Source organism: Sabethes cyaneus, chromosome 3, assembly GCF_943734655.1.
Source record: "Sabethes cyaneus chromosome 3, idSabCyanKW18_F2, whole genome shotgun sequence".
Lineage (NCBI taxonomy): Eukaryota > Metazoa > Arthropoda > Insecta > Diptera > Culicidae > Sabethes > Sabethes cyaneus.
In genome coordinates this window covers 238,351,791-238,375,006 of record NC_071355.1, presented here as the reverse complement: position 1 = coordinate 238,375,006, position 23,216 = coordinate 238,351,791, and the positions used below count along the sequence as shown (strand labels likewise).

General features: G+C 44.0%; 3 protein-coding genes across 3 annotated transcripts; 2 read left to right on the top strand and 1 right to left on the bottom strand.

Annotated features, from left to right (window-relative positions):
- Positions 1-2,829: 2,829 nt before the first annotated feature.
- LOC128744059 (ribosome maturation protein SBDS) lies at positions 2,830-4,088 on the bottom strand. Its single transcript, XM_053840816.1, has 2 exons — positions 3,197-4,088; positions 2,830-3,126 (listed from the first exon to the last, which is right to left on the bottom strand). Exon 1 carries the CDS (start codon positions 3,996-3,998, stop codon positions 3,240-3,242), a length of 759 nt encoding a protein of 252 aa, XP_053696791.1. The 5' UTR covers positions 3,999-4,088; the 3' UTR covers positions 2,830-3,126; positions 3,197-3,239.
- A 232-nt stretch (positions 4,089-4,320) lies between these two features.
- On the top strand, positions 4,321-16,958 carry LOC128744052 (zinc finger protein 665-like). The gene is made up of 4 exons (XM_053840806.1): positions 4,321-4,634; positions 4,690-6,000; positions 15,650-15,985; positions 16,044-16,958. The coding sequence occupies exons 1-4, from the start codon at positions 4,359-4,361 to the stop codon at positions 16,950-16,952; spliced, it is 2,832 nt and encodes a 943-aa protein (XP_053696781.1). The 5' UTR covers positions 4,321-4,358; the 3' UTR covers positions 16,953-16,958.
- A 974-nt stretch (positions 16,959-17,932) lies between these two features.
- Positions 17,933-19,305, top strand: LOC128744058 (ER membrane protein complex subunit 3). The gene is made up of 3 exons (XM_053840815.1): positions 17,933-18,207; positions 18,274-18,683; positions 18,752-19,305. Exons 1-3 carry the CDS (start codon positions 18,059-18,061, stop codon positions 18,982-18,984), a joined length of 792 nt encoding a protein of 263 aa, XP_053696790.1. The 5' UTR covers positions 17,933-18,058; the 3' UTR covers positions 18,985-19,305.
- The last annotated feature ends 3,911 nt before the right edge of the window (positions 19,306-23,216 follow it).

Genomic DNA, 23,216 nt, shown 5'->3' with positions numbered 1-23,216 from the left:
GAACCATGAACTCGCACAGCTCTATGGCGAACCCAGTATCCAGAAGGTGGCTAAAGCTGGACGGATACGATGGGCAGGGCATGTTGCAAGAATGCCGGACAACTACCCTGCAAAGATGGTGTTCGCCTCAAATCCGGTAGGAACAAGACAACCAGGAGCGCAGCGAGCAAGATGGTTAGACCAAGTAGAACGAGATCTGGCGAAGAGTACTCGGTGTCCGAGGAATTGGAGAGCGGTAGCCTTCAACCGAGTTTCGTGGAGAAACTTTGTTCAACAAGCTTTGTCTTAGGACAGCGAGCCACCTAAGTAAGTAAGTAAGTACGGGGTGCGGATATCAACTCGCATCATTACCTAATAGCAGTACATGTGCGCTCAGAACCAGGGCTTCGACCGATCCTTTTTTTCTACCGCAGTCACACCAACGCGCATTCAAGTTCACACCGTCCGTTTAGAGGTGGAATACGAACGTTATGCATAACACAACTGGCAGTTTGCTCAATCAAACGCCGAATGCACGCAACAGAATGAACGCGTTCTAAAACTTTTTGACATTTTCGTTTCGATCAAGTTGCCTTTACCGTTTGGAGCAGCGAATGACTGCAAAACAGTCAAATGACTGGCAATCACCACGCTAACGAAAAGCGACCGCACAATCGTATGATTCAATACTACAAAAAAACAACCACTACATGTGCATGGAGAAGTCGGTCGGACTCCGTCCAATACAAACGAATATTTCGCTTGCGTCGGACCGACGTCCGGGTGACAAACTATTACTGTGAGCAGCCGATTTGGAGACAAAAAGAGAAACGAAAAAATACGTCACCGTATGCTTCCAGTCAGTTTGCAGTTTATATTCTCAAAGCGCAAAGCAAAACGGGAGATTGACTGTTTGCTTTTGCTGAGATGCCGCATGAATTGTAAGACGGCAGCAGCACAAGCGGCAGATTGACTGGATAAGAAAAACAGTCAAATGATCGTTCAAAAAGCGGAGTTTGAATGCGGAAAGTTCGCATTCACGGCAGTCACATTCAACTTGCGATCCCTTTTCAAGCCCTGCTCAGAACTATCGACGGCATATACTTCGCGAAAAAGCCGCTTTCCTCGGTTAAACATTCGATTAGGAAACCCGCAAATTCTTGAGAACTACGCGCGCGTACTGAATGAAGCTCTGCCTTTCTCTGTGGAGCTAGGAGCTTCGAGGCTCAAAGACAGATAAAGCAGGATACGTTCGGCCGTTGTTCGGCTCGAGTGCGCGAAATGATTGGTTTGATGGGTAATGCCAACAAACGATGAAAGAAACTTTGGCTATGTATCGATGACCGCGGAGTGGGTTGATTACGATGTTGAGAGGAAATAAGCGCCGCTGGTCAACGCCGCTCGTCAAATTTTCACTCTCCGACAAATCCTCCAGAAATGTCGGGAGTACAGGGTGCCCACTGATTATAGTTTCGTGTATTTCGGGGTAACATACGATACAGTCGAACGCGAACCGGATAATGCACAAGAACGGTTTTGCGGGTAAACTAACGCGGAAGATCAACGTGGACGCTTTCGAATTCCTTCGAATCGCGCAGAGTTTTGCGTCAAGGAGAAGGACTATCCTGGATGCCTTATGTGTTAACATCACTATTGAAGTTGTGATCCGACGAGCGAGGTTAGAAACGAGAGGAACGACCTTCAGCAAGAATAGCCAACTCTTAGCCTTCGCAGACGACTTCGACATCATTACTAGAAACCTTGGGACGGCGAAGGCAATCCACGCCAGACTAATTGGTAATAGGTTAAAAATCAATGAAAACCAGTGGTAGGAAGAGGCTCTAGAGAAAGCAACATTTACCTCCCACGGACAGTGACTATTCACGGTGATGAACTGGCCATGGTTGATAAATTCGTATATTTGGGAACTCTGATCACTGCCGACAATACAAAGAAGGGCAAAGCGATTCAACGATACATCCAACTTGGAAGTCGTAGAAGGGTGCAATGTGCTAGAATGGCTTGACCAGGTTGTAGCCGATTTGCGAGACACGCAACAAATTGACACGAGTAGCCCAGGACCAATTGTTCTAAAAAGATTAAAAAAAATAGAGGAAATAGATCTCAGAAGCAGCAGAACCACGTGGTCACTGGATGACTACCTTGACTGCACTTGTTTGTCTCCATAGAAACGCAATGCACCGCTATGTACAATGTTCAATCTAGTAAGCATGGCCGTAAGAAGTCATCGCATCACGTTGTGTTAAGGTACGTTTAAACTTGGAAATTGTTGGCAATAGGTATGTGGAATGCAACTTGTCAATGCGACATGTTGGTAGTTGTAGGTCAATGTTGCTTCTGTTGCCATCTGTACATTTGTTATACGTTGCCATGTTGCTTGGAAACATCGGGCAACAATTTAAAAAAAGTTGCATGTGCAATTGGCTACATGTGGCCAATCTCAACGCACCATTCTATGCTCCGTGATTTATGAAAATAAAAACAGCGGTGAACAATATTCAATTTATACCTATCTGTAATATTACAAATATGCACGCTCTTTCAGACCAATTCACTATTCTAGCATGCATTTCGTATGGAAGCAAAATTTATGATCAATAAGAAAATTTAAAACGATCTCAGCATTTGGCCTCCCCGTAGATATTCACTGTTTCTAGGATTTGTGATTACTTCTGCTTCAAACAATACAATAAATTGATGTAGTATTGGGCAAACTCACGAAAAGGATTTGGTTTCCGCTCATATTTTATTGCACGGTATGAAAGCACTTTAGACAGCCATTTTTCATGTCACTACAGAAAATCACCGGCGGGGCGACGACGTTCTGTTCCACCCAGAAAACACACAAAAGATATTTATTTAATATCCCCCAAATTTGCTGCTCACACTTGATTCACATTTTACGGAAAACTAACGTGTGCAAATTAAGGTTTAACCGCGATTAGTAACGTTTTAAAGAAATCGAGAAAATTTTCCACCTCCATTCACTTTTCGGTGGTCGCCTACTTTGCTCTTTTCAATCTCTGCAACCGCAAGAAATGGTCCGAAAACAGCTGCGTTCAGCTGATTTGAAACTTGCATCGAAACTTCATAAAATATCTATCATTACCTAGATGCTATTCAAGACTATAAAAATAATGGGACATACAGCAGTTAGTATAAATATTTTATTGAACAAAATCGTAAAAAATCTCACCTGTTTTACGGTAATCAACAAAAAACGTTACAAAAAAATGCGCTCATTCCAGAACCTCTTCGCCTTCCTTGATTTCCTTCAGATCAAGTACTTCCAAAGCGCCGCCACCTTTCGTCTCAGTACGAACAATTTCATCCATCTCCCGGAAATGTCCGGGATTGATCAAGCAAGTGATGACCAATCGATCGCCCTCCCATTCCTCCGATTCCAGCGGAGCGCACAGTTTAGTTACTTTCTCCTTTAGTCGCTTGGCATCCTTCCGTGGCAGAGCCACCTTTAGCCGCATTTTAGCACGCTCCAGCGGAATGGTCCCCTGCAACAGTTTAATCACCTCCAGCGCTTGCTGCTTCGCGTTCCGGTGCGGTTTGATCGAATAGTGAATATCTTTCATGCTTTTCTCGATTATCGAAACCGGATAGGGACGTTTCGTTTCCGGATTCACGCACCGATCGGCGACGTTGGTGGCAATTTCGCGAAACATCGACTCCAGCTGATCGTGCCGTTCCTTCTCGGAAATCTGCAACTCACCCTTGGCCAGTATTTCCTTGCAGATTTCGACCGGGTCGTCCTTACCGAAGGCTTTCATCAAATCATCTTTCTTAGCCATTTCACCTTTCGAAACGTTGGTGAAAACGGCCACCGTTTGCAGCACTTCGTCCAGATCCTTCTCGGCCCCGGTTCGCCAGGAAACGACCTTATTTTTGTAGCACGCAATTTCGAACCGTTTGCCTGCTTTCTTGATTCGCACTACCGCCACGTTGGTGTGCCGGATTTGATTTGTGGGGGTGAAAATTTTCGGCATTTTCGGGCGGGGCGCGCACAAAACTAGCTAATTTAGTTTGGATGGGACTAGAAACGAACAATATAAACTACGCGAGAAAAACTTGTAAAATTATTGTGCGAAATTGCGACACATTTACGCTGTTGTTTACGGATGTGCGAGGTAAAATGCACCGAGCGAAGCAGCTGCGCAATGCGTGAGGAATGAGAATAATTATGGCAACCATGTTATACACTTGCTTCTGTACGCAGCCAACAGTGGACAATGACAACTTCTTGCTAAATAAATAATCAGAAATGTTTACATTCAGGTCAACCTATTATTGCTTTTACGTACATTTTTAAATTAAATTTTCAGTTTTTACCATAGTTTATTTAAAATATGCCTAGAAAAAAATCGGCAGCAATTTCAAATCGCGCACCTAATGAGAGTATTGATACAACAGAATGTCTGACAGGAGAAAAACGTGAAGTGAATAGTGATTGTGCAAAACGAAAAGGCAGGCGAGGACGTCCTCGTAAAGTAAGGACTGATGAGTTGCCACCGGAAAAATCTTCAGAACCGGATCAGTTGGACGCAATTGAGAAGCAAACCCACGACAATGGATATCAATCACAAACAGATTCATCCTGTGCTAAGCAAAACGATGAGAATCAGGTTTGTTATATCTAATTTAACTGTTTATCACAGTCTTTAATTAATTCAATTCCAGCAAAAAGCCGGTCGTCGAAAGAACACCACTAAATCGGACGTATCGTGCGAGATTTGCGGTAAATCGTTCAAATTTCGAGCCACCCTGAAGCAGCACGAACAGATTCACTACGGCATCAAAGAGTTCGAGTGTACCGTTTGCGGGAGGCGCTTCATGCACAAGGGAACCCTCAAGGTTCACCTGCGGTTGCACACCGGTGAAATGCCGTACAAATGTCCGTACTGTCCGAAACGGTACCGTGGTCAAACGGCACTGGATTGTCACGTTTTTCGACACACCAAACAGGGCACCAAGTGCCCGCAGTGTTCGTCCGTCTTCGCTACCCCATCGATCGTTAAGCAACACATCCGAGAGGTTCACACGACGGAACGGTCGCACACTTGCCAGATCTGCGGCGTAACCTACAAGCACCGGAAGAGTTTGCGGTTGCACCTACGAAATCATCAGAAGAGAAATTGTCCCGACTGTGGGAAGGTTTTCTCCAGTGTCTATGCCATGATGACGCATCGCAAGATTCACGCGCAGGACCACTTTCGGTTCAAGTGCGCCTATTGTGAGCGTAAGTTTGAGAAGGAAGATGAACTGCAATCGCACGCGAAGCTTCGCGGCAGAGGATTTCAGTGCGATATGTGCTGTCATAGTTTTAATAAAAAGGACTATCTGGACAATCATCATCGGAGGAACCACTGGAAGGAGCTGGGTTTAGAACAGTTAAAGGTGGCTGCACCCAAGAATGGCTGGAACAGGAAGGGGGTACCGAAGCCGAAGAAATGTATTTCCATACCGGTCAGCTCGGCAGACGTTGTTACGGCTGAACAACAAACTTGCAATATCAGTAATGAACTTGAAAGTTTTAGCTCTTCAGCAGTTTATCAGCCCGTTATGGAAAATGAAAATGTGCCATCGAACAACGAAATAGTTACGACCACAATAATTACGAAGATTGAACCCTTCGATAAGTGCTTTGCACCTCAAGCCGAGTCAAATGTTATCATATCTTCGACCGTCGAAAAGTTGGACCATCAGCAGGACGTTGAGTTTGACCATGATTATGCTGGCAACGATTTTGGTGCAGCTGCTGCGTACAGTGATGATGATAACAACTGTTTGGAGTTGGAAGAAGCACGCTTAGAAACTGCTAGCGTCAAGTCGGAAACGGAAGTGGAGCAGCTTAAGGTCGAGGCGCTAGAATTTGGTGAAAAAGAAACTGTCGTGCATGGTTGTGACGATAATGTTGTACTTAAAAGTGAGGATCTGGAGGAAACTCAGGAACAGGATCAGTTTGGTAGCGAAGATGAGATTCCGTTGGCGGTAAGTTGTTTGGTTTTAGTAAAACTTGAAATCTTGAATGTTGATATCGGCTAACATCTCTGGCTAATATCCACAGGTAACTAATATAAGTATTAGACACATTCCACGCACTTGTACACCAAGAAATCGGTATTTAAAACTGCTTATTTCAACTCATACTGGATATGAACCAGTGATTAGTTCAATACAAAGTTACGAAATGTAACTTGTTATACCTACCTAAATAACAATCTAAATCAAAAAGTAAATACTACATTAGAAAGTACACTTAACAGACATATTTTAAAGCTTGTTCAATAACTTAGTCACAAACGTATTTTTGGCTCCAAATTCAGCTGGGCTATCTTGGTCATACCTTTCGTTCCCTTGAGCAATTGAAGAATACGTTTAGCAGCTGTCCAGTGAACCACTCTTGGGTTGCTGCCAAAGGAATCTCAGCACTGACAGTATAGGACATATCTGGCATGGTTTCTTGTGCGAGAAAGTCCACACCGCTTACAAACTCCCAGAAGCTCGGTAGAGTTCGGGCACATTTCCTTGGGCAATCACAGCTTCGGGTCGAATTGTGTTGACACGGTGTTAAGTCGGTCATACCGAACTGCTGCAGCAATTCATTCACGTAATTCTCCTGTTCCAGCATAATCTTTCCCTCCGTGCAAGTCGCACGGATGTCGAGTATCTGTTTTGAATACAATATCGTCATCAGTTGCTCTTTGACCTTCGCGACCAGCTGCTTATCGTTCGAAAATATCAAAAGACCGTCGACATAAACAACAAATAGGATTAATTTTTGATCGTCAATCAGGAAAGATACACTCTTTGTCAAGTTTGGTATTCCATACGCGAATTGCTTACTTACTCGCCAGATCTCGCTCCACCGGGTCTTGCCACCTCGCACGCTGTGTCCCTCTTTGTCTTGTTCCTGCCAGATTCAATGCGAAACCCATTTTTACAGGATTCTACATGTTCTGTCCAACGTATCCGTCCAGCTTTAACCACTTTCTGAATACAAGGTTCGCCGTAAAGACGCGTGAGTTCGTGGTTCATTCTTCGCCTCCATACACCGTTCTCTTGCACTTGAAAAAGAGAAAAGTTAAATCAAAACGGAGCAAAATAAATCACGACTGAGTAAAGTGTGAATTTTTCTCTTCTCTTTTTTTTTCTCTGAGGAGGAGTCATTCCTGGCTACTGGAATAGTGGATGGAAGATGACTTGGGAAAGCACTGCTTTGTTGTTCTTCAACCGCTGGATGGTTTCTTCATCTTCCCTTATCGACGCCATTCAAGTGTTCATCGTAGTGCTGCTTCCACCTTTCGATCACCGCACGGTCGTCAGTCAAAATACCTCCATCTTTATCTCTGCACATTTCGGCCCGCGGCACAAAACCTTTGCGAGATTCGTTGAGTTTCTGACAGAAACTCCGAGTCGCGAAGGCGGTACAGCTGCTCGAGTTCGTCGCACTCCTTCTCCTCCTGGTGGCGCTTCTTCTCATGGAAGAGTAGAGTTTGCTATACTATTTCAGCTAGAACTGTAAGCAAAAAGCGGTGAATGCGTGTCATTTCTGCATGACATTTTGTGTGACTGATCATCGTACATAAGAGGATGTTTGCTTACTATCATGATACGTATTCGTGCTTGTTTCGACGCTAACAATAGATAAGTTCTGTCGATACACAGACAATGTGGAGCGATGGTATTGGTCTGACAAGGCATTGCATGCTGGTTAACGTGTAGAAAAAATGTCATCCGTTTCAGACCCTGGTCCCCCATCTCTTCGCACGTAGGCTTGATTATTTTTGAAGCAATCCAGTACTTCTGTTTTCGTCTCCAGAAAGTACATAAACCACTTGTTACTGCAATGATCAATGAACGTAGGAAAATACTTGCTTCCGGCCAACGAAGTCGTTTCCATCTGACCACACAAATCGAAATGGATCAGGTTCAGCACTTCGTCTACTCGAACACCCTAGTATCAGAATGGTTGACGTTAATGCTTCCCACGCAAGCATGGAATCACCCAGTTAGCTTCGAGGTACGATGCTGGTCTAACAAACCAGTCGTCGTATGTTAGAATGGGGGGTGCTTGCTAGTCACTGTAGCAATCTTCAACTCACTAAAACACTTGTTTATCGGACCACTGGTTAGCAACGAATGAATATTTATTCTCTATAACATAACACGGACCACTTGGATAATGACTACATCTCTCTTCCTTTCCAAATTAATTATAAATTTTATATAATGTGTAATCCTGTAAATATTTCGGCTTGCGGGTTTGTCTTCGGTTTCTTATTTTCAATGATCCAGCATTTGGTGAGCTATCCATGTCATGATCGGGAATGTTATTTGCATGGCATAACACATCGTCAAAAGATGCATTAGATGTATTTAATGGATTACTGGAAATTAAACGTTTAGTATGATTAATGTGACGATCAAATTCAACTCCTGTTGCTAAATTTTTCAATGTGACTCTAGTTCCACTTCTTTTAACAACTACATGCGGTTGTGGGTTGAAATTAGTTTCTAGCTTATTCCGCTTTATTACATTCTTTACGACTACATGATCACCTATATCAATTCGTCGTATTTTATCTCCATACTTCTTACCCTTTTCTTTTCTTTCTTTATCGTAATTTCGTGCTTTACTAAATGTTTTACAATTGTCTTTTAAATCAAACATAGGAATTTTATCTCTGAGGTTTCTTCCTATTAAAAGTTTAGCGGGAGTTACATTTGTTACTGAATGTGGCGTATTCCTGTAGGCCAATAAGAAATCATGTAGATCATTTTTCCAGTTTCTCCCCATTGCTATACTTATTTTAATAGTCTTTAATAATGTTCTGTTGTGCCGTTCCACTAAACCGTTCTGAAATGGGGAATATGGAATTGAGTGGTTGATGGTTATTCCACTGTTATTGCAGAATTGTTTAAACTCTTCTGACGCAAAAGGAGGGCCGTTAGCACAAATAATTTCCTCCGGGTATCCAAATCTCGAGAAAATGATCCTTAGTTTGAAAATTGTTGCAGTTGCTGTAGTCGTAGTCATAATTTCTACTTCAGGATATCTTGAAAAATAGTCTACCACTACTAGCAAATGAATCCCATGTGTCACTTCAGTGAAATCTAAAGCTAACTTTTTCCACGGTCCATCTGGCATGGTCGTCCTTGCCATGGGTTGAAAATTAGGTTCTGATACCAAGAGGCATCCTTTACAGCATTCTACATATTCAGAGTCGAACATCCAATCTTCCATGATCAATTTTCCCCCATTCAGCATTGGAGTTTCGAGTTGACGGTCTCGAAATTTGTACTAGTAGTTATCTACAAATCCTCGACCGCTCTTCTTTCTTGGCAGAGAAGTTGTCAAGTTTTGTTGTGCGCTACGAAAATCGCCTCGATTCTGCATTCCGATCGGGCTCGTTCCGATCAGAAACGTCCCTATCGACGTGTGTTATAGCATACGATGTATTCCGATCGAAGCGCAATTTCTGATCGGATCCGGCTCCTACCGGTATGCAGAATAGAGGCGACTATTTTTCTGTCAGGTGATTTTAATACCATTCTGACTATCCCCTGAAACCAGTTTTACGCGATGGAGAACCCGAACGACTCCCTCCAATTCTGCAGCGCACATGAACTGTGCATCTCTCTACGTGTAAGTACCAATCGACGTCGACACAATCCATGGTTTTCTGATAGAGTACGACAGTCCCTGCTTGAGCGTGACTGGCTGGAAACTTCAACACATTTGAAAGACGTGAAGCGACAACGATAGAAGGTACTGAGAAATCGTGCTAATACGAAAATCGCCCAAGCAAAACAGCAGTAGATAAACCATTTTCTAGATAACAAAAAGAGCACCGCCGAAAACCCTATAGCAGCAGGTGAAGAGTCCAAAGGCAGCGGGAAAGGATAACCAGTATGGTTCCCACGGATTCTATCCAGATGAAGTGAATCGGACATTCTTAGCCAACTTTACGAATAGTATCCACTGAAGACCAACAGCCGTGAGCTCAGCATCAGCATCGTTGCACAGTTTCTTCTTTCATGAAGTGCATTACTCGGAAGTCATCAAGTCTAACGCTATTGAAATGGATGTTTTACCAATTAAGTTGATGAAGATTATCATACCGTTAGTTGTGCAGCACATTACGTATTTATTCAACACGTTCATAAAATGTTCTACTTTCTCTGACTCCTGGAAATCGCAAAAGAAAAAGCGTATTTGAACGACATTAATAATCTGCGACTAATAAGCATACTTTGTGCTTTAAGCTACGGACTATCAGCTTGGATTCCGTAGCGGACAGAGTATCAAAACCACAGTTCTAGTAGTGTATGACAATTTGATAGCGACTCTACGTCGGTCGGCTTGGTCCTTGCGTGTGTGAGCTACCCAGGATGATGAATGCGGAACTAAAACGGAACAACAACAACAAAATAAACTTTGTGAATCCATTTAAGAGCAGAGTGGAAAATTCGCAAAATGAATATATACGCCGAGCAGCGAAATAACACCTTCTGCTGCTTCTAAGGAAACTAACACCACTTTTAACTATTCTCTTTTCATGGTGATACTATTTTGAATACTTTTCGGCGTCCTCGGGTATTCTAAACGCGCTGAATCGACCATACTCAATTTTCAATATTCAATTTTTGAACGAATTCCGATGTTTAGATGAGGTTATGCTCATGATGAAATTCAAAACCGAACGATGCATTATCGGCGAGGCACAAGTTAAAAAAAGCTGGCAAAATGTCAAAACGACTTCCTAGAGGGTGGGTGTCTTCTGCAAAGTTAGTTGATTGGTTGATTTTTCTACACCAAGCAACCAAGGAAACCCGAAGAAATCCTCGATTGGACGCACTGAGACAGATTTTTCGGGTCGTGGTTTTTGGGTAAAAATGGGATCGAATGGGTATTCAAGAAAGATTGTGTTTTTTTTTTGGCGTAATGGGATGATGCTCTATCTGGTCAAACCACGTATTGTCCATCTGCATGGTGTTTTTGTAGAAACGGGATCAAAATTTTGTTCAAACCAGACGAATGGTGCATCTTAATTGATAGCCAAACCAGAGGGCTTGTTGTTGAAGAAACGAGAAAGAGAACGATGTCCTTTTGCGTCTATAATTTTGGCTGGTCTTCCACTACATTACTTGCGAATAGTTGTTGAGGATCTTAGGATATGGTAAACAGTCGAAGCCGCAACATATTCGCTTTTTAAACGTTGTACCGTAAACTTTTTCCCGAGATTTCTGTGGAAATTCGTAGAAGTGTACAAGGCGCTCGCGGAATGCATTTTATTTTGACGCAGTTTTAAGCAAAACTTGGCAAGCATAAACAAAACAAAAAATACTGACAGAAAGAGGATAGAAAGAGCTAACATATACACACTCTCATTTCTCCCTGAGCTCGTTTGTTGTTGAGTATAGGGGCCTCGAAAAAATTCCAAAATTTTAGTTGCCACCCGTTAATGTAGAAGATCAAGGATTGTCTTCATGTTACGACCAAGCATCTGCTGTGACGGTATCTTGCCATTAAGAATACGACTACCCAGATAACACAAAATCGTAATAGAAAGTTCACATTAAATCGTTTTCATGTCAATTTCAGATTGGAATTGTATAATGATTAGAGTATGTCAAACCGAAGTGAACAATAAGTTGCTTTGCAGTCGTGCGTGTCTTCATATAAAATTCATGACTGTGAATTATAAAGTAGTATAGACGACTGCAGTATTCGATTATATCTCAATCATATATTCAGGAGTATTTAGTTGCGTGTTATAAAAATTACGCAAAATAGAATTACAAATAGTTGTCAAAATTCTCGCACGTATATCGCCTCCAGTTTGGTACATATATGTTCTTATATGGCGTGGCGTAAATATAACTTTTTCGTTCAGATATGATTTCGTACATCTCAGTTGCAATTGAGATATACAAACCAAATGGTTTACCGGGTAGGTGTAGTCCTATATACTTGGAGGAATATCTGGAGCGTTTCAGAGATAGCTTCCCCTTTGTTGATTTTACGCAATGACCTCTTCAAGGTGTCTACGAATTTTTCGGCCTGTCCGTTTGACTGCGGGTGATAAGGCGAAATTCGAAAATGCTGAATACCATTCTTCTTGCATAGTATCGCAAACTGTTCCGATGTGAACTGTGTACCATTTGATATCTTAACCACAGCTGTTATAGATGAGTGGGTTGTAATTAGTCGTACTTAAATCGTCGTTCGTAGTTGATTTTAGAATTCAATTGGTTGAAAAAGGACAGCAGCAGTTAGGTGAAACAGAGTATGAGTAGTGGCCGTAAATAAGCAAAAACGAAGTCAGGTATAAGCATTTTATTAACATTTACGGTACGTTTTAAAGATTTGTCCTAAAGCTTGTAAGCAACATATTGTAACATTATATACGCAAATAGTGTTTTTAATAATGCTAATTTACGATAATACTTAAACGCATTAGCAATGTTTATACAAAAGTTTTAACCATGCGAATTGCTGATATACCGCTGTCTGGTATTAGCGATGCCGAGCTACAGCCAATATGGGGTTATGCGTTAATGCTTGTGGTTACTTGGGAATCCTCATCTTGTTTGACGTTGCTGTCGATCAATCGAGATAGTACGTCGAAATATCCGAATTGAGTTGTGGATACGTATTCAATATCGAAATAATAGCACATGAGTGTCAGTACCCAACGTTGAAGTCGGTTTGCCGTGTGAATAGGAATTCCTTTCTTCAGTCTAAAAATTCGCAACAGTGGCTGGTGATCTGTCTGGAGCGTGAACTTGCGACCTAGCAGCATGCGATGGAATTTCGTTCCGGAAACGCCAACGCAAGACCTTCCTTTTCGATCTGACCATAATTTGCCTCTGCGGAAGTGAGAGAGTGAGACGCGTGTGCAACAGCTTTCAGAGTACCATCGGGAAACTGATGCATCAGACACGCACCAATTCCAGACTGCGATGCGTCGGCAGCAAGGATGATGGGTAGAGCAGGATCATAATGCGTAAGCAATAAATCCGGCTGAAGAACCGCTTTGAAGTGCTGGAATAATTGTTGGCACACACTATTCCAATTAAATATGGTGTCTTTCTTGAGCAGCGCGTCAAGTGGCCGTCGCAACTGATGCATCTCCTGGACAAATTTTGCATAAAAATTTACCGCACCAAGAAATGAACGTAGACTGTAATGTCATGCGGCGGCTGCATTTTGATGATAGATTCAATCTTGACCAGATCAGGACGGAGTCCTTTGGCATCTACAATATGTCCAAGGTATTTGATCTGCGGCTGAAGAAGTTTGCACTTTTCTTCCCTCAAAATGAAACCGTATGACTGGAGACGTTGAAACAGAGCGTGAAGAGATCCGCGATGCTCCTTATCAGTCCTGCTATACCAAACCAAAATGTCGTCCAAGAACGAGTCCACTCCTTTAAGTCCAGCAACCATGCTGTTCATCAATTGCTGGAAAGCTCCAGGGGCAGATTTTACGCCCGGCGCAAGTCGATTGAACCGGAAGAGTCCTCGATGCGTGTTAATCGTTAGTAGCTGCTTCGAGTCGTCATCAACTATAACCTGAAGATAAGCATCGCTCAAGTCGATGATGCTAAAATACCGGCATCCGTTAAGCTGGCTGAATATATCATCTGGTACTGATAACGGATAGTGATTGGGTTCCAAAACAGCATTAAGTCCAGTGTAGTAATCCGCACAAATGCGCACTTTTCCTCCTGGCTTTTTTACTGCTACGATTGGTGCAGCCCATTGCGAAAAATCCACTGGCGTAATGATACCCAATTCTTGCAAACGATCCAATTCAGCATCAATCTTCTCTATGGATGTGAATGGAACTGGACGCTTTGGTTTGAAGACAGGTCTGGCATCTGGCTTGAGATACAGGTGAACCTTTATCTTCTTACAGTGTCCAAAGTTAGGCTTGAACACATCTGGAAACTTGCCTTTGTACTGTTCTATGTACTCAGCTTGATCAGCACCATTTGGTTACAAATTGTAGATAGTGCGGTGTCCCATAGTCCGAACAACTCGTTCCAATCCAGCCCGATCAAAATTATGCAACTGATCGTCACATATAAAACTGCAGTTTTGGTGATACCTCCAAGAGTAACTGTGCATCGGAGTTCACCAAGTAGACGAAACGGCTTACCTGACGCTGTCCTAGCAGTTTGAGTAGTAGGAGTCAGTAAAGGTGAACCTATTTTCTTCCACTACTTCTGTGAGATGATTGAAATATCGGAGGCAGTGTCCAACTGTAGCACAATTGAAGATCCATCGATGTCGATTGTCAGAAACTTTCGTCTCGAAGGACAGCTAACATGGTTTATAGAGTCAATACCATTTACTTTATTCTTCCCCTTTGACACCGCACCGACATAATGCATTCCGCCACACTGCCAACAGGGTGTTTTAGGACCTTCAGTCTTTGACTTCTTGCTTTCCTTTGAACGTGATTTAATCGGTGGTGGTTTGTTTTACTTGACTGATCAAATTGAACTTATCGGTTTTTTCTGTTCGACGATAGCTACATCATGTTTCAGGTTTTGAAGACGTTGGCATTCTGCGATGAGTGATTCAAGATTACACTCCCCTTCTGCATTGTTTTCCAGCTTGGATAGAAGTCTCGCTTTTGAATTGATCGGCCGTAATCTTGTTCAGCTCAAAATCTTCACAGTATTTGTTGGTTATACCTGCGTACGTCACAAAATCGTCAGCGTCGTTTTTGTTCAGTTGAAAACACAAGTACCGTTTGCTAAACAGTGAGACGCGAATGCTGAACAGCTCTTTCAATTTCTTCACTGTTTCTTAGAACGAAAATTCACGGGGGTGTTTTGGAAGCACGAAGTTGGCATACTTGTCATGCACAGTCACACTAAGGCTTCTCAGTAGCAACCGGACTTTTGCTGCATCGTCCAACTTCGCCCCGTCCTTGAGGACGAGATCTTCGTACTTCCGGTACCACCGGTCGAAAACGAGACCGTTTTCTGGATCATAGACGAATTCTCGGATGTTGGATGCCAGAGATTCGATGATGAATTCCGGACTGCTCGATGACCGCGCTGAAGCGTTTTCTTGAATGCCGAAGCGTTCCATAATCTGTATCATCCGAGTGTTTTGCTCCGCCATCTCCTTATTCTGTCGCAAAATTTGCTGATACAGGTCTACAGGAAAATCGCCACCAGATCTTGCCATTTTGAATGAGTGTCTCTTCCTTCAAAGCGATGAATTCGAGTTTAAATCCTCGTCGCCAGCATGTTATACTTCAATCTTGTAGAACTATTTATTAACAACTAACTTGAACAAAGGTTATAACATTTATGATGAAAAATCTATTCTTCATTTGGGTACCCAGTCTACTGCAATCGTGTGTAACGAAGTTTTGCAAATTAAACAACACCTTGGTAACAACTTGCGTGGTTACAAGGTAACAATGGATTACTAGGATCTCTAACAGGATCAAATTGATACTATCGTATTTGCACTCTTTTTCAATCCTACATGAAATCAAAGTAACCTTTGAATCTATTTATCATAAAAATTTTTTTTTTGATTATTCGTATATGCGATTTTAAAATCGGGAAACGAAAAAACATACTAATTGTTACTATTTTGCTTTTAGTCTTTGGCGTCGAAGCGACGAATGTGCAAAAAAGTGAAGACTGAAAAGAACACCGATTTTATAAATTGCTCCATAACGAAATACAGCGATACAAATCTAGATTCAAAGGAGAATGCAGATGAAGAAAACATACCTTTATCGCGAAGGAAAACAAAACCCAACAAACATCGCAGGCGACGTTTAAACACAGTTACTGAAACAAGCAACCAAAACGATGCGAAACCAATCATCAAGCAAGGCCTATTTTGTCCTTATTGCGGGAAATCGTTCGAAGGTCGTACGGCTCTGAAGACTCATAAGATCGAAGAACATCCGGATAGGAAACCAAACAAGGGGGTTAGTTAACGTTACAATGATTATTGTCCAATTATAATTCCGTCTGTTAAATTTTCAGCCTTTCTGTTGTGAAATTTGTGGCAAATCATACGCCACGGTGTCCTCAATGGTCGTTCACCGGGGCAGTCACGCCGAATACCAACGGTTCAAGTGCGACGAGTGTCCGAAAGCCTTCACCTATCGATGCTTTCTGGAGAATCACAAACGAGCGGAGCACCTGCACGAGCGGCTAATCTGCCCGCTCTGCGGCAAGCAATTCAAATACAGCCAAGATCTGAAAGTGCACACCAAACAGCACGCGGAAGATAAACCCTTCAAGTGCGACCAGTGTCCGTCGGTGTTCCGCTACCCGAGCGCGCTGCGCTGTCACAAGGCACTGCACGTAAAAACCGTGTTCACGTGCGACGTCTGCCAGAAGGTATTCAAATACGATAACAGTTTGCGGGTCCACAAGCGGTTGCACACCGGCGTCAAACGGTTCCAGTGCGAGATTTGCAACCGCGAGTTCCACACGAAGGCACCGCTGGTGCGACATCTCGCCACGCACTCGGTCGAACGGGAGATGAAGTGCGTTGTTTGTGATAAAATTTTCTACAAAAAAATCGAACTAACTATTCATCAGACTAAGGAGCATCCGAACAATCCGATCATCGGAGCGACGGTGAAGATCCACACCTGTCAGGTGTGTGGACAGGAGTTTACCAAGAAGAGTAATCTGAAATCACACTCCTACATTCACGGTGATGTGTATAAGTATAAATGTGACCTCTGCGAGGATCAGAAGTTTAAGCAACATGCTGGTTTGAGGCATCACCTGATACATTTCCATAAGCTGGAGGTACGAAAACGGAAACCAAAAGAGCAACAGCAAGCGGAAGCTTGCACGGTGGATGGAACTTTGGCAGCCCCCATTTGCGTTATGCACAATGGGGTAGAATTTCTAGTACAACAGATTCAATGCGAATAAAGTTATTGCGAGAATTAACCTGTACATACGACTTCTAGGTAAAATAAAACAGTTCAAAAAATAAACTGTCGTCAAAATTATAATTTATTTCGTTGAGAAAAAACACTATTTCCGAATGTGGTTAAATAAAATTGCATCAGTGCGTTGCTCAATTGGTTGTACATAATAAAAATCAAAATCAAACCGGAGATTTAAGAGTTATGAGATCCTTACCCACCACGACGGTGCTCGGTACCTCTTTTCCTAGCTTTCCTCCGCCGCGCCATTTGCCGTCCCCTCATCTACGCGGGTTTTGTTCTTGAGCAGAAAATTAGCCAGATACTGTACCGGATCCTGGGGTCGTTCCTTCGCCAGGGCTTTCAGACCTTGCAGCAAAATGGGGTTAACCGTCTGGTCCAGGTACTGCCGCGTGGGCAGTGACTGCAAATCACGCCCGGAGAGCTTGCGTCCATTGTCATTGCTGGATTTGTTTTCCTTTTCCATTGTTTCGGCAGTCACACGACTGAAAAATCAAGCATCAAGTTTTTAATCAAACCCGTCACAAACTGGTTGGGTAATTTTAATGTTCGCACATGCGTGGGGATTACTGTAAATGTCTATAGTTGACCCGTAGGAGCGAATATCCCCTACAAAACACTCGAGATAACAATATCACAAACATGATGGCAATCGCCGTAAATTCGCAGGAATTTTAAAGAATTAGTAATACTTACATAATCAGGCAATTGGTAAAGGTTTCAGATGGCACAAATTATAAAATAAAACTTGAAACGTAACAGTTTCTTGCAAAAATCACTCACAGAAACGACCGGCACCGCCAACTTCGAACCGCACGCTTCGTTTTGTTTACAGTCAGGGCGCAGCCAACTTCGCACGCACCGCCTCAACGTACTGTGACCTGTCATCTCGCTCATAGACCGGCCATCTTCCAAATGTCTAACGAACTGTCAGATTTTTTTCTTTCACAAAAACATCAGCTCAGGTCAGCTCATATCCGTGCGAGTGATTTGAAGGTTCATGGTTTTGGGGGTTTTAATAAACTGATTTCTACCTTAATAGAGTACATTTGTGCACTAAATAACCCTGATTAGCGTAGCCCGAAAGTGATGGCCGAGTTGCTGATCGATCCCAACATCCGCGGGTGGGTGTTCCTGCCGATAGTGGTTATCACCTTTCTGGTCGGTATCATTCGCCACTACTTTTCGATATTGATTTCCTCACAGAAGAAGGTCGAACTGACGCAGATCCAAGACAGGTAAGAAAGCGAAAAAAGCATTTTCACTAGATTCAATCTCACGATTTGATTCGTCACCGGGCACAGTCAAGCGATGATCCGCGCTCGGTTGCTGCGGGAAAACGGCAAATACCTAACCCCACAGGCGTTTGCGATGCGAAGGCACTACTTCAACAACGAGGAAACTGGTTACTTCAAAACGCAGAAGCGAGCACCACCGAGTCCGAACTCGACGGCCATGCTGTCCGACCTGGTCAAGGGAAACTTTATCAACGTCCTGCCGATGATTGTGATTGGTGGCTGGATCAATTGGATGTTTTCGGGCTTCGTTACCACAAAGGTTCCCTTCCCGCTGACGCTGCGCTTCAAGCCGATGTTGCAGCGCGGAATCGAACTGGCTTCTCTGGACGCTGCTTGGGTCTCGTCCGCTTCCTGGTACTTTTTGAACGTTTTCGGCTTAAGAAGCATTTACACGCTAGTGTTGGGCGAAAATAATGGTAAGTTTTCCCTCTATCCTACACACGAGCAGATCAACACTAATTAAATTCCCTTCCCACATTACCAGCGGCCGATCAGACGCAAACGATGCAGGATCAGATGTCCGGTGCTGCCGTTGCAATGCCCCAGGATCCGAAGGCGGCTTTCAAAGCCGAATGGGAAGCGCTGGAGATCACCGAATATCAGAACGCACTGGCGAACATCGAAGCCGAGCTGCTAGCCAGCTCGGCTGTAGGATCTGCTTCCGATGCCGCTGCCCAAGCACAGCACAACCGAGAGGATGGGGCGTTGCGAAATTAACCTTGCATTTTCTTCAGGCTGTTCGCTGCCGAGCCACGGGATTGGTGGTGGCGGTGGTGGTAATAAACAGTGCATAGTTTAGTGTTAATTTGTTGTTTCAAAGCTAGAAAAAATAATCATGTGACATCATCGCTGTATCATCTTGTAATGGAAGTTTAGGGTTAGTGAACATCCTAGACGGAAGGATTAGCCTATACTATTTATGTTATCAGCTATCAGCATTTCACGCAGTGTTTTTTAGAGCGATGCGGACGGGAACATTAGTTTAGGTAGCGCTAAGATTGTACTATAGCTCAATGAAACCGAATAAAAGCCACCAGATTAAAGAATCAGTTGTTTGCTCATTCTACGGATTAGTTTGAATTATTCTTATACATCTCATAGGATTATTCTTGGCCCTTGGGACATCGTTTCTATGATCTATATTCATATTCGAATCGAACGTCGGGTTGGATTCCTGATGCTTTTTTCAAGGCGTAGCCTAGAGAGGCATCATTTTTACTGTTCATTCTTTTCCCCAGTATGATGGGTAGCTCCATTTTCTGTAGCATCCCTTTTTCCCTCAGGAATAACTCGGTTGGTGTTATTTGGTTCCTGCATATTTAAAATTTCTAAATTAATTTCAATGTTATTATGGAGCTCGTATGTAATTGTTTTACAATAGTTACTTGCTAGAGTAAAGTTTGTTGCGCTAAAATTGACGTATTGCCACCTACATTCTGGTAGAAACTGCATTCCTTCGGCTTTCTCATTGGTGCTCCTTTGATTTGGCTATAAAAATCACTTACTTATGCGTCCATGTCCTCCGGTCCAGCAGAACAAAGGGATGATATCAGAGACCTCCACTGCTGACGACTACCCGCCATGGCTTTTACCTGTCGCTAGGACAGGTTCTCGTCTACAGCTCGAATGTCGTTGGCTAAGCTGCGTCGCCATAAGCTTCTGGGTCTGCCTCTTCTACGCTGCCCTTGTGAATTCCAGTCGAGTGCTTTTCTGCAGATCTCGTTCACTCCTTTCCTCAAGGTGTATCCGATCCACTTCCACCTACGTTCATGAATTGCTGTGGCTATCGGCCGTTGATGACACAGACCATGGAGTTCCTCATTGGATATCCAGTTGTCTGGCCACCAGGTACGAATGATGTATCGCTGGCACCGGTTAATAAATACCTGCAGTTTTTGCGTTGTCTCTTCTGAGACCCACCACGTTTCGCAGGCATACAGCAGTACGGATTTAACGTTTGAATTCAAGATTCGTGTTTTCGTACGTAGAGTGATCTGGTTTGAGCGCCAAATGTTTCCCAGACCTGCAAAGGCACCCCTGGCCTTCCTGATCCGTGTGGCTATATCAATCTTGGTACCACCATCGAGCGTTGTCTGGCTACCAAGATATTGAAAGGCGTCTGCCTGCTCAACTTGTTCTTCCGCTGCTGTGAAGTTGGTGGAATTGTCAGTGTTCACTGCCATAGACTTAGTTTTTGTTACATTGACTGTGAGACCTGCTGCCTGGGAGCTCTCGGAGAGGTCATCTAACTTGCTCTGCATATCATTTCGGCGTTGTGCGAGCAAGACAACGTTGTCAGCTAGGTCGAGGTTATTTAGCTGCTCCATCGTTAGAGGATTCCAAGGCAATCCTCGATTTAGTCTACTGTCAATTGCTCCAACTAATATCTCATCCATAACGATGAGAAACAGAAGCGGTGATAAAATGCAGCCCTGCCTCACGCCAGCAGTAACCTTTATGGGGTCGGACAAGACGCCATCGTGCAAAACCTTGCACGAGAGTGCCTCGTACGGAGCCTCGATGAGATGGATTAGCTTATCTGGAACTCCTCTACGCCTAAGTGCGCCCCAGATGTTTTCGTGGTTGAGTCGGTCGAACGCCTTTTCGAAGTCAATGAACACCACCAGAAAAGGGTTCTGAAATTCGTTGACTTGCTCCAATATAATGCGGAGCGTTGTGATATGGTCTACACATGATCGGCCAGCACGGAATCCAGCTTGCTGCCGCCGAAGAGTAGCGTCGATCTTCTCCTGGATCCGGATGAGGATTACTTTGAAAGTAATACAGAGCAACGTGATGCCACGCGTTACCGCATTCAGTTAGGTCTCCTTTCTTAGGGACTTTGATCACCTTTGACCATCAATCTGCCTGCATCCAGGCTTGGCATACACTTTTCGCTTTTATTTTGCTCTTTTGATTACTGCTCCTCAGCCAAGCAGAATTTGAAAAAGTGGTGTATGGGACATTTGTAGAGCTAGTAATTATCTATAATATTGCTGAAGAAAGTGAAGTTTTATCTTTAGTATTTACGGCGCTGTAGGGCAGCAATGCCGTTGGTAGCAAAAAGAGCGCTCTTTTTGCTACCAGGAGGGTAGCAGCCTTATAGCGCTATAAATACAACATGCACAGTAATGCTTACTTCAGCAATATTGTAGATAATAACAAATTCTACAAACGCCCCATACATCACTTTTTCAAATTTTGCTTGGCTGAGATGCAGTAATCAAAAGAGCACAATCGAAGCGAAAAGTGTATGCCAAGTCTGCCTGCATCTAGTCCCGCCTACAAGCACGTTCAACAGCCCTCTCCAGTTCGGCGTATCGTTGACGGGCAGCTGTCTTAGCCGATCTGGTCCGCGCTCGCTCAATGCCGGCTTTCGCCTCTCTCCGCTCGTCGATCTTCCTCCAAGTTTCCTTCGAGATCCACTCCCTCCGCCCGCTGCGCGCTTTGCCGAGGGTTTCATCACTGCACTGGTCGTGATAAAGGCGTTCTTTATGCCGGCCCATTACTCTTCGTCGGTTCCACCAGGTGGCAACTCCGAGGCTCGAGATTCAAATTGTTCAACAAAGGCCCTTTTCACCTCAGGATTCTTCAATCGGCGGACGTCGTAGCGGCACCCAACTTTCACCTCCCGTCGTTGGACACGTGCGACGCGCAGACGTATCTCAGCGGTAACAAGATGATGGTCGGATGCAATGTCAGCGCTGCGTTTGTTGCGTACATCAAGAAGGCTCCTTCTCCATTTCCGGCTGATGCAGATGTGGTCGATTTGGTTTTCTGTTCGGCCGTCGCGGGAAACCCACGTGACTTTATGTACTGGTCTATGGGGGAAGAGCGATCCACCAATGACCATGTCGTTATTACCACAGAATTCTGTAAACAGCTCCCCGTTTTCGCTCATCTCTCCTAGGCCATGGCGTCCCATGACGCGTTCAAGGTCCGCGTTGTTTGAGCCAATCTTCGCGTTGAAGTCGCCCATGTGAATTTGGATGGCCCCCTTTCGGGATTTTCTCAACCACGCTGTTCAGCTGGCTGTAAAAGCTCTCTTTCTCCTGCAGGTCGGCAGCATCTGTTGGCGCATAGCACTGGATTGCCGTAAGATTCCTAACCCGTGCTCTGAATCTGGCAACGATTAGTCGCTCATTTATCGGTTCCCACTGCATCAGAGCCGCATGTGCCCCTGGGCTCAGTAGGAATCCAACTCCTCTTTCTCGAGTAGTATTTTCACCTCGTATGCCAGAGTAGAGCAAGACTTGCCCGGATGATGTCCTGTGTTCGCCAGTACCCGGCCAGCGGACCTCGCTTAGCCCCAGGATTTCAAGCTTCAGGCGGCTAGCTTCCCTTGCGAGTTAAGCCAGCTTGCCCTGCTGGGCAAGGGTCAGTATATTCCATGTTCCGATTCGTGTCCGTGTTTTCATGCTAAAAGTCGTTGCCAATAATCCAGAGAGATTTCTTCTTTCATTTTCGGCAACTTTTTTATGTTCTGGTACAGTAGGCTGTTAACCTAAGGTCCTTATCCCGCTGATGGGGCTGCCATCTTAATGTGGGCGGGAGCCACTGTGCCCCCTTTCCTGTTAGCATACGACAACCGAAGTTGCGTACCCCAGCCGGCACCTCGTGAAGGAATAGGAATAGGAATAGGAGTTAATGAACAGAGGTTATGGAATGCACATGTTCACCCTTTGCCAGCCAAACTGGTTCCTAGCTCGTCGGTATTTGGCCAGGTTCTCTCTAGTGGCAATACTTAGATAATTTTTCCAAGCAGTTTTTTCCCCTCCACCGCTTGTTGGCATTCCCCATCAAACCCATCATTTAGTGTACTCCGAGGCTTAATACTTAGTGCCGCGGTAGCGGCCTCTCCGATGGCCGAGCGTATTCTGCCCCAACTGTCTTCGAGGTTTGAAGCACCTAACTCCTCGAAAGAAGGCAGTGCCTCATTCAGTATTCGC

Coding starts and splice junctions, on each gene's coding strand:
- LOC128744058 (XM_053840815.1), top strand. CDS start 18,059: ATGGCCGAGTTGCTGATCGATCCCAACATCCGCGGGTGGGTGTTCCTG. Junction 18,208..18,273: donor CTGACGCAGATCCAAGACAG/GTAAGAAAGCGA, acceptor CACCGGGCACAG/TCAAGCGATGATCCGCGCTC. Junction 18,684..18,751: donor AGTGTTGGGCGAAAATAATG/GTAAGTTTTCCC, acceptor CCACATTACCAG/CGGCCGATCAGACGCAAACG.
- LOC128744059 (XM_053840816.1), bottom strand. CDS start 3,998: ATGCCGAAAATTTTCACCCCCACAAATCAAATCCGGCACACCAACGTG.
- LOC128744052 (XM_053840806.1), top strand. CDS start 4,359: ATGCCTAGAAAAAAATCGGCAGCAATTTCAAATCGCGCACCTAATGAG. Junction 4,635..4,689: donor AGCAAAACGATGAGAATCAG/GTTTGTTATATC, acceptor ATTCAATTCCAG/CAAAAAGCCGGTCGTCGAAA. Junction 15,986..16,043: donor ATAGGAAACCAAACAAGGGG/GTTAGTTAACGT, acceptor TTAAATTTTCAG/CCTTTCTGTTGTGAAATTTG.